Raw genomic sequence first — 10,476 nt, forward strand, 5'->3', positions numbered from 1 at the left:
AGGCTTTGTCTTCCTCTTCCCTCTCATCCCAAAGTTTTTCATCACAAAAAAAACATAAACATCAAAGCTTTTGTTTGTTAGAAGGACTCCTTTCCACCTCAAAGTGAGTGAGTCCACTCTGCAGGAAGTGGGGGAGGACCCCTCTGACAAAAACAGTCTTTGAGTTTTTTTTTTTTGAGAGGAAAAAAAAAGCTTTGGGATGAGAGAACGGAGGAAGACAAAATATCCCTCTCCTTCTTGGATTCTTCTTCCCAAAATGCCTCAAAACATCTTCAGTCGAATGTACCTTTCCTGGGGCGACATGAGTCCCACATACTCGAGCATGAAATGTAGAGCAATTTACTTTAGAAATAACTTTAATCAAAACATTCATTAGGGATTCTCTCTCTCTCTCTCTCTCTCTCTAACGTGATTACTCTCCCTCTCTTTCCCTCTCTGTCGTGGTTACTCTCTCTCTCTCTCTCTGAAGTGGTTACTCTCTCTCTCTTTCAGAGGTGATTACTCTCTCTCTCTCTTTCAGACGTGATTAATTACTCTCTCTCTCTCTCTCTCTCTCTCTCTCTCTCTCTCTCCCCTCTCTTTCTGAAGTGGTTACTCTCTCTCCCTGAAGTGGTTAATCTCTCTCTCTCTCTCTCTCCATCAATACCAATTTCTTCGTCCCAGCGTTTTCAATTTCAATCTAGTCACACCTTTGATGCCATTACTTTTGAACCGTTTCTTGTTTACCTGTACAGAAGTATCCTCGATGACAGCACGAGAACAACACAAGGTTTTGGACGCCAGCTGTTTACTCCAGCTGTTTCATTATTAAAACTGAACACGAACGCCCTCGGCCAAAACGTCCCTCCCTCAAGGAATTCGCTTGTCTTACAGATAATCTCCCGCCCTTTGAGCCAGCTTTAGATGCAGAGCAAGGATTATTCTGGTTAGTGGAGTTATGATGTGTTCGTTTTTCTTGTACGCATTATTTCAAACTTTAACTTTGCGTGGGGTCTTCGACCTTGAAGGTGACAAATTCTAAATTAAATATAATGGCCATCTCTCAAAAATTACTGATGCTAGGGTTTTTATTTATCAAAATGCATGGTTTCTAAGTAAACGTTCAATATGAGGTAAGATCCACAATGAAATTCATGTTACAAAACACAGTGTATTGAAAAATATATATATATAAATATATATATATATATATATATATATATATATTATAGCTTTATATCCAACTGCCAACTGCCGTGGACTCGATCATTTTATGCATAGTTTCCTTCTTTACTTTGTTTCTCGAGCTGTTTATTATGCTCCATTTTAGTGATCAAGTCCACAGAAGTTGGACGAAAGCTACAAGCTTTGTACATATAAAAATTTCATTGCACTTTGTTTTGTAACATGCATTTCACCGTGGACCTCACTTCTGAGAAGTGCGACTTAGTGCTTTTATACTTCAAACGTTGAATAATATAAAAAAGAGGCTCCCCACCTCCTTAAGCCCAGAAAAAGGAAGGCCAAAATAAAACAAATAAAGAGTCCTGACAAATATTCGCCTGGAAGTCATGGACAGGTCAGATCATCAACGAATTTCACTTCGTTGTAACATTTTTACTACTAAGAAGCACAATAATCAGTAAACATTTGCAGAGAAAAAACATCTAATACAGTCACGAAAAAAAAAAAAACTTGAACCCAGTAAGTAAAATCTGTTACAAGAAGAGTTATCCGATCAAAAGCAGATGTGACATTTAACGATATTTCACCTAGAAATGGAGCCGAACATAAAACCGTTCAGTCATTCGTGATTTGTAGGTTTGTTTTTATTATGCAATAGATTTTCTGTTGATTAAGAAAATCAGCTCCCTTAATAAAATCAATTCACCTAAGAAAATCAACTCCCTTCAGAAAATCAATTTCCTTAAGAAAATCAACTCCCTTAAGAAAATCAATTTCCTTGAGGAAATCAGTCCTTCATTTCTTTGACCTCATGAATGATTAATGGTACACCATCCACTGACTCTGCTCCCTTGATCCCTTGTTCAGTATGCAGATTAGGAGGAAAAGTCAATTAAGGTTTAATTGTATTTTATCATCCCACAGAGAGTGGCTAAATAATTACTAACATGGTTTCTTGGCAGGATAGACCACTATCAATGATTTATCATGGCAAAAACTGAATGAATCACGATCAGTGACAGAGTAACATAAATTCATGATAGAGAGAGAGAGAGAGAGAGAGAGAGAGAGAGAGAGAGAGAGAGAGAGAGAGAGAGAGAGAGAGCACCGTTGAATCACAATCACACTGGCATGAAAGAGAGAGAGAGAGAGAGAGAGAGAGAGAGAGAGAGAGAGAGAGCACCCTTGATTCACGATCACAGTGACATAGTAACATAAATTCATGAGAGAGAGAGAGAGAGAGAGAGAGAGAGAGAGAGAGAGAGAGAGAGAGAGAGAGAGAGAGAGAGATTTCTGTCATTACGCGAAGGTCAAAAAATAAATACAAAAAATAAATCATATTTGCTCCGCTGTCATCGAGCTATCGTCAACAACTTTTGACTTTTGCAACGTCAGCAAAACGACCTATGTTGTAACGGGGTTGAATCATGCTGAAACAATTTGACTATACTTTGTTTATTTACGACGATAAGAGGAACAATGCAGGCAGTTCCTTCAATGAATTCAAAGGCTTTCGTGCCTTCTCTAAAAGAAAGAAGAATGAATTATGAGAAATAAATTCGTATCATATATTTATAAATAAATTTATGATAAATACCAGTAAGAAATGAAACAGACAACATTTTGTCTGTGTTAATAAGGTTAACGAAAATGTCGATAACAAAGGATCTATGGAAAGATAGATATGATTTATTTAAATATTTTCATAATTATGGAGATAATGCATCACTAATTAACTTGGGGTGACCTTATCTTACTAGAAATAAAAACGATAATGATATACGTCTATTTAACCTCAACAGAACACCTGGCAGGTAATAATATTTTGTAGATATCTATTTTGATAATTTCTTTATTTCTATGTTTAAAACGTCAGTCTTTTTTATAATCTTAGCCAATATGACTGACAGCATAGTTACTAAATTTTCCACTAAGTCAGCGAAAAGCTAATTTCCGAGGGACAAAATTCTCCAGATAATAATAATAATAATAATAATAATAATAATAATAATAATAATAATAATAATAATACATAAATAATTACTATGAAAAACATCTGTCGGCCCCATACTATTTCGGCAATATGAAACAAAGTATCTGCAAAATGCGTTTCGGAAAAAACTGATTCCATTTCAAATGGTAAAATATTTAACAAAACTGCCTCCGAACAAGGTATATATTTTTTTAAAGCGTCACATAAAAAAACAAATAAACAAACAAACTCACGTAAACGGAAACAAGCCATCGGGGTGGAAAAAAATTGCTAGGAAAAAAAAAAAAAAAATACAATTCTTTTCAACAACCCTTTTCCCTCGTACCAAGTATGCGTGCGCTTACGCGGAATCAAACAAACAGTATAAATAAACGACAGGGCAAGAGCTCTCTCTCTCTCTCTCTCTCTCTCTCTCTCTCTCTCTCTCTCTCTCTCTCTCTCTCTCTCTCTCTAAAAAAAAATTTGATTGTAAAAATTTTATTAAGCAGTTTTTAATATCTTAAAATTTCCGGTGTTCTTTTCGATAATCTCTCTCTCTCTCTCTCTCTCTGTAAAAAAAAATAAGTGAATATTAAAATTTTATTGGGCAGTTTTTAATATCTTAAAATTTCTGGTGTTATTTCTTAAAATTTCTGTTGTTCTTTCAGATAATCTCTCTCTCTCTCTCTCTCTCTCTCTCTCTCTCTCTCTCTCTCTCTCTCTCTCTCTCTCTCTCTCTCTCTCAAAAAAAAAAAAAAAAAAATGTCAAAATTTTATTGAGCATTTTGCATTTTTAATATCTTAAAATTTCTGCTGTTCTTTTCGTTTCTCTCTCTCTCTCTCTCTCTCTCTCTCTCTCTCTCTCTGTCCCTCTCCTCTCTCTCTCTCTCTCTCTCTCTCTCTCTCTCTCTCTCTCTCAAAAAGCGTTTGAGCAATGAAAGATGCACCAATTTTGTTGCAGCGGATTCGGCAAACAAACAAATATTGGAGTTGGCCTCAAATGTGACACGAGAGTAAATAAGACGAGTGTGTAAGCACACCTCATCACTTGGCACTTGGTGACGTTCTCAGGTTGAGAGGAGTTGGCGGAAGATGCCAGGAAGGAAGAGAGAGAGAGAGAGAGAGAGAGAGAGAGAGAGAGAGAGAGAGAGAGAGAGAGAGATAGAGAGAGAGCTTTTCAAAAAAGAACACCGGAAATTTTAAGATAAAACCTCCTCAATAAAATTTTCGACAATAACTCATCTTTTTAGGAGAGAGAGAGAGAGAGAGAGAGAGAGAGAGAGAGAGAGAGAGAGAGAGAGAGAGAGAGAAACGAGGTTTTCAAAACAGCTTATGAAACTTCCTCTGGGAAATGACTCACAGTGACAAAGTGACATAAATTCAAGAGAGAGAGAGAGAGAGAGAGAGAGAGAGAGAGAGAGAGAGAGAGAGAATCATGATCACAGTGCCAATGACAAATTCACGAGAGAGAGAGAGAGAGAGAGAGAGAGAGAGAGAGAGAGAGAGAGAGAGAGAGAGAGAGAGCCGCATGGCTCCTCAGCAACCAAGAAGTTTTTGCCATTGCGGCTGTAAGTCACTCCGTTTAATATCCCCCAATGCGTCATAATATGTTAAATAGACCTCCTTCTCCTTTCCGAGATATTAGGAGACCAGAGTAAAAAGAGAGAGAGAGAGAAAGAATTGCAAAGGTCTATGACGAATATAAATTAAAGGAGTTTTTGTTACACCTACAAAAATTAGAGTCTACGCCACTGTCATAAATATTCACTAGCAACTTTTTATCAGAGACATTCAATGATGCTACAAACGTTACCATGTAACAGAAGTGTGTTCTCTCTCTCTCTCTCTCTCTCTCTCTCTCTCTCTCTCTCTCTCTCTCTCTCAGGTACAAACAAACCAGGAGACACTGTGCGTTCCTTTCTTTCCGAGGAAACAATCGCACTGTGCAGGCACAGGCACCGCAGTCCCCAAAGGTATATATGCCTCACTTAAAAGGGACACTAACACAGAATCAATATCTATTTTTATACTCCAGTGGAAACCCTCTCTCTGGGTTTTCCACTAGTTAAAGATTTTACTATACTCTGCTTGTAGGCCTGGTCGTGACACAAATTAATGTTTTTATTATTCCGAAGATGAACCCTGTTCATATGGAATAAGCCCACCATAGGGGCCACTGACTTGAAATTCAAGCTTCCAAAGAATATTATGGTGTTCATTAGGAAGAAGTAAGAGGAGGTAATGGGAAATACAGAATGAAGAGATCTCCCTTATCAAAAAAATTAAATATAAGTGAGGAAATGCCTCGCATATTTTGCAGCTTTATGTCAAATCATTTAGTGACATTTCTGTCAGAAATGGTCTCGTATATCTGTGCTTCGGAAGAGCAACTGTTATTTTGAAGGCATGTCATAATTTCAGTCTTATATTGCTCATGCAATCAAACAGTAACTTTTTAACCGAATAAACCATCTTTTTCAAATGGTGTCCTACTCTGAAGAAGCATGTAAGTAGGCAAACTGCTATCTCAAAATAATATATTACCGGCAGTTGAAAGTAACAAACTTCACTTAATTCACGAAGAAAATAAAACAAATTATCTAATAATTACAGCAACTCAAAGACAATACATTACCTACTAACTGAAATTACACGAAAACAACAAATTGTCTACTAGCCTACTTAAAACAACAAACAAAAACTGGGTTTGAAATGTGATATAAAACCCACAGAAAAAAACATGTTATGAAACTGATGGCAATTATCATCACCATTAAAAAAACAAGAGAAAAATAAACAGAGATAACTTCTCACCTGTTTTATTCCATGTTTACAGGGACCACAGACAAAAGTACAGACCACGGCGCTGTTAAATAAGGTGGTCTTCTTGTCTTCTACAGCAAATTTATGTTTCCATTCCAAGGAACTTCAGAGTTAACCAAGCATATTCCACGCATTTTTTTTTTTGTACTCTCGGCAACAATTGTCTTATCACAATATATTTGAAAGACCCTAAGCATTTTTTGGTGGGACACCAAGAACAATCTTTTGTTTATTATTATTTTCTTCTTCCCCTCTTTTGCTTTTTTTTTTTCAAGTACATTTTCTCTCACTAGCCGAATGAAGGCACAGTTTCACAAGCCACACAAAATGCTTTATAATTTCACACATAGGTGATACATTCTTCATTTTCCTTCGCATGAACCATCACAGATGTGTACAATAATACGAACCATATTTCTGTACAATACGCGTCAATAACACTTTAATTATTCCTGACATTGCACTTCGTTATTTCCTACAAAGTTTTCTTATTTTTGAACACTTTTCCCAGTCCTTAACCCAATCATTACACTTTCATTATTTCCTTCACAATTCTCTAATTTTTGGACACTTTTCCCAATCCTTACACTTCAGATTTCCTTCACAATTCTTTGATTTTTACCACTTTTCCAATCCTTACTCTAATTATTCCCTTCACTATTCTCTAATTTTTTAACACTTTTCCCAATTTTCTTCATTTTTTCACAGCTTTTCCTAATTTTTAACACTTTTCCCACTCCTTACACTTCATTATTGCCTTCACAATTTTCTCATTTTTGAACACTTCCCAATCCTTACATTTCATTATTTCCTTCACAATTTTCTAATTTTTGGACACTCTTCCCAATCCTCACCCCAATTCTTACACTTCATTATTTCCTTCACAATTTTCTCATTTTTTAACACTTTTCCCAATCATTACACTTCACTATTTTCTTCAAAATTTTCTCATTTTTATACACTTTTCCAAATCGTTACACTTCATTATTTCCTTCACAATTTTTTCTAATTTCTGAACACTTTTCCCAATCCTTACACTTTATTACTTCCCTCACAATTCTCTAATTTCTGAACACTTTTCCCAATCCTTACACTTCATTGCTTCCATCACAATTCTCTCATTTTTTGAACATTTTTCCCAATTCTTACACTTCATTCCTTCCCTCACAATTCTCTAATTTTTGAACACTTTTCCCAATCCTTACCCATTTTGAACACTTTTCCCAATCCTTACACTTCATTATTTCCCCTCACAATTCTCTAATTTTTGAACATTTTTCCCAATCCTTACACAACGTAATTAGGGCAACGAACGCCCAGCCATTATTTTCTCGCCAGTATCTCTCGAAACGACATCATTACAGCCACTATTTTCCACCCTACTCCATCGCACATGAAAATAACAGGCAATCGCATATTAACACTCTTCATAATAACGGTGATTTCATGGGCATATCATTTCCTGACTACCGGGAAATTTGCCGGAGGCCATTCCAGCGAAACGGCCACGCTGTGCCTTTTGAAAAGGATATTTTTATCTTCGCTTTTTATGTTTAAACGTCACCGTTTGTACGTCTGCTTTTAAAATTGGGTTACGTTTAAGTCTGTTAAAATAATGGACACGTGCACGTGGCTTCTATATACACACACGCACACACACACATATATATATATACCGGTATATACGTAAGCTTCCAATCTCACACGTCACAACACACACACACACACACATATATATATATATATATATATATATATATATATATAATATATATATATATATATATATATATATTATTTATTCTTACATATATATACACGAACATTCAAACAAACAAAGATTGGCCATACTAACTATATATATATACTCATATACTGCATAGAGATATATATATAATCTGTCATCGTCCTGAAGGTTGGAGATACACAACCTTATAGTTTGATATTATAAAAAAAAAAAAAAAAAAAAAAATAAATATATATATAACTGTCAAACAAATAATGGGATCAAGGCAAACTAACTGACCCACTGAGCATCGAGGTGCAGAACAAAACCAGTGGCAGCAAACCAACAAGAAGTGAAACCAAGCTCCATTTTAAAGGACAAATAAATAGAGAAACTACAAATTAATAAATAAACTATTTTAAGGGACAGGTAAATAAATTCAATAAACAAAAACAAAAAACAAATAATGGGATCAAGGCAAACTAAATGAATCAATAAACAAAAACAGGTAAATAAAAAACCTCAGTACAGCAAACCAACAAGAAATAAATTTAAGCTCCAGAAAAAGGACAAACCTGAAATAAATTTAATAAAAAAAAAAATAGTGAACAACCCATTTTGAGAGGCAGGTAAATAAACTTAATAAACAAAATACAAAAGAGTAAACAACCCATTTTGAGAGACAGGTAAATAAACTTAATACAAAAAAACAAAAGAATAAACAACCCATTTTGAGAGACAGGAAATAAAAAAAACAAGAAAGTAAACAACCCATTTGAAGAGACAGGTAAATAAATTTAATAAACAAAAAACAAAAGAGTAAATAACCGATTTTGAGAGACAGATAAATATATTAAATAAACAAAAAACAAATAAGAAAACAATCCATTTTAAAAGGCAGGTAAATAAATTTAATAAAAAAAAAAAAAGTACACAACCCATTTGAAGAGACAAGTAAATAAATTTAATGAACAAAAAACAAAAAGGGTAAACAACTTATTTTGAGACACAGATAAATAAATTTAATAAACTTTAAAAAAAAAGAGAGCAAAAACAAACCTCTCTCACCTGAACTCTCGTATCCGGAGTCATCACGATCCTTCTTCATCGTCGCCGTCGTCGGAGGAGGAGGAGGAGGAGGAGGAGGGGGATGGAGGGGGATGAGGAGGAGGGGGGGGGCCTGGCCCTCGAAACCTCACCCTTGGGCAGACCTCCACCGCCGACGGGGCGCCTGCTTCTCGAGACGTAACTGTTGAGGAGTTCATCCTCGAGTTCCTCCGGCGGGCATAAGTCCGACTGCGCGGCTGCGGAGGCGGAGGCGGTGGCGGTACTAGTACCGCCCGCCTGGGCACGCATGCCCTTGGGTATACTCAGCTCCTGCCCCATCGCTTCCTCACGCTCTCTACGTGGATACTGGCTGGTCTTGGTATCCAACTGGCGACGGAGGCTGCTTAGGCGATACATGCCTTCGACCAACACATACACACACACACACACACACACACACACACACACACACACACTTACACTTACACGCACAAAAACTTGAACCAACCTTTGGGGCTTCTTCGAGGATTCCTTTTGCTTTTTATTTTCTATTATTATTATTATTATTATTATTATTATTATTATTATTATTATTTTATTATTATTATCAACAACATAGTCCTCAACCAACATACACACAGACACACTTACACCTACACGCACAAAATTAAACCAACCTTTCAGGCTTCTTTCAGGCTTATATTTTCTATTTTTTTTTCTATCTTATTTTAATCTTATTTTTATTTCTTTTATTATTTCCTCCGTCCTTCTGTTTATCGTCCGTTATTCCTGCTTATTTCTATCCCGCGATTATCTTCTACCTCCCCTTCAAAAGGAAATTACAGATCTTCTGTTCAAAAGGAAGAGAAAGATAAAACGACTTGGAAATGAAAATTTAAGACGCCGTCAAAGAAAAAATTATTATAAGAATAAAAAAAAATTATGCGCTAAACATATATCATTGTCCGAAATGGAAAACTTAATAATTTGGTATATGAGAGAGAGAGAGAGAGAGAGAGAGAGAGAGAGAGAGAGAGAGAGAGAGAGAGAGAGAGAGAGAGAGGGGGGTTAAAATGTCCGGAAGAGGCCCAGAAACGGAAATACATTCTTAAAACAGGTCACGCAGAATGGAAGTAATAAATATGTCAAAAATATCTTAGTATATATATATATATATATATATATATATATATATATATATATATATATATATATATATATATATATATATATATATATATATATATATAAATATTTATTTATTTAATCAAATACGACTACAGCATATACAAAATGCAATCAACTAAAAATTTCAAACTATCATAAATAAAAACTAAAATGAAAAAAAAAAAAAAATTTAAAGCTGTATCACAGAAAACGGAAACGGAAGAAAACGGAAATAAACAGACGAAGCGGAGAGTCGGTAAAAATAGCTAAAGCAGGAAGGGCGGCAATAAAAAGAGAGAAAAAAAAGAAAAAAAAATAAAGAAAGTGGGAGAGAATGAGGTGAAATGAAGATGAAGAAGATTAGCCACACAGTCTTGGCGAAATGCAGACTGAAGGAGTAACAGAGAAGATGGCCGAGAAATGAGGTGACACGGAAAGAGAATGATGAGAGAAAGAATGACGCAGAATATGAAAATGGCATAAAATCGTCTCGTAAAGATAGATAAATATACAGCACAAAATAATAGACAATAAAAATAGATAAATATACAATACAAAATAATAGACAATAAAAATA

At 35.3% G+C, this 10,476-nt stretch overlaps 1 protein-coding gene across 3 annotated transcripts in view; it reads right to left on the minus strand.

The window, feature by feature from the left end:
• The window catches only part of Pka-C1 (Protein kinase, cAMP-dependent, catalytic subunit 1), a 972,169-nt gene extending 963,048 nt beyond the window's left edge, over positions 1–9,121 (minus strand). For 2 of the 3 annotated variants that reach the window (XM_067096271.1, XM_067096269.1), the window contains exon 1: positions 8,754–9,100. In XM_067096271.1, coding sequence (XP_066952372.1) covers positions 8,754–8,793 — 40 coding nt within the window. In that variant the 5' untranslated portion in view covers positions 8,794–9,100. Of the gene's footprint in view, positions 1–8,753 lie in introns of all 3 variants that reach the window. The other variant, XM_067096270.1, reaches the window with a different exon arrangement.
• Positions 9,122–10,476: the final 1,355 nt, after the last annotated feature.

This window comes from Macrobrachium rosenbergii, chromosome 52 (genome assembly GCF_040412425.1).
Source record: "Macrobrachium rosenbergii isolate ZJJX-2024 chromosome 52, ASM4041242v1, whole genome shotgun sequence".
Classification (NCBI taxonomy): Eukaryota; Metazoa; Arthropoda; class Malacostraca; order Decapoda; family Palaemonidae; genus Macrobrachium; species Macrobrachium rosenbergii.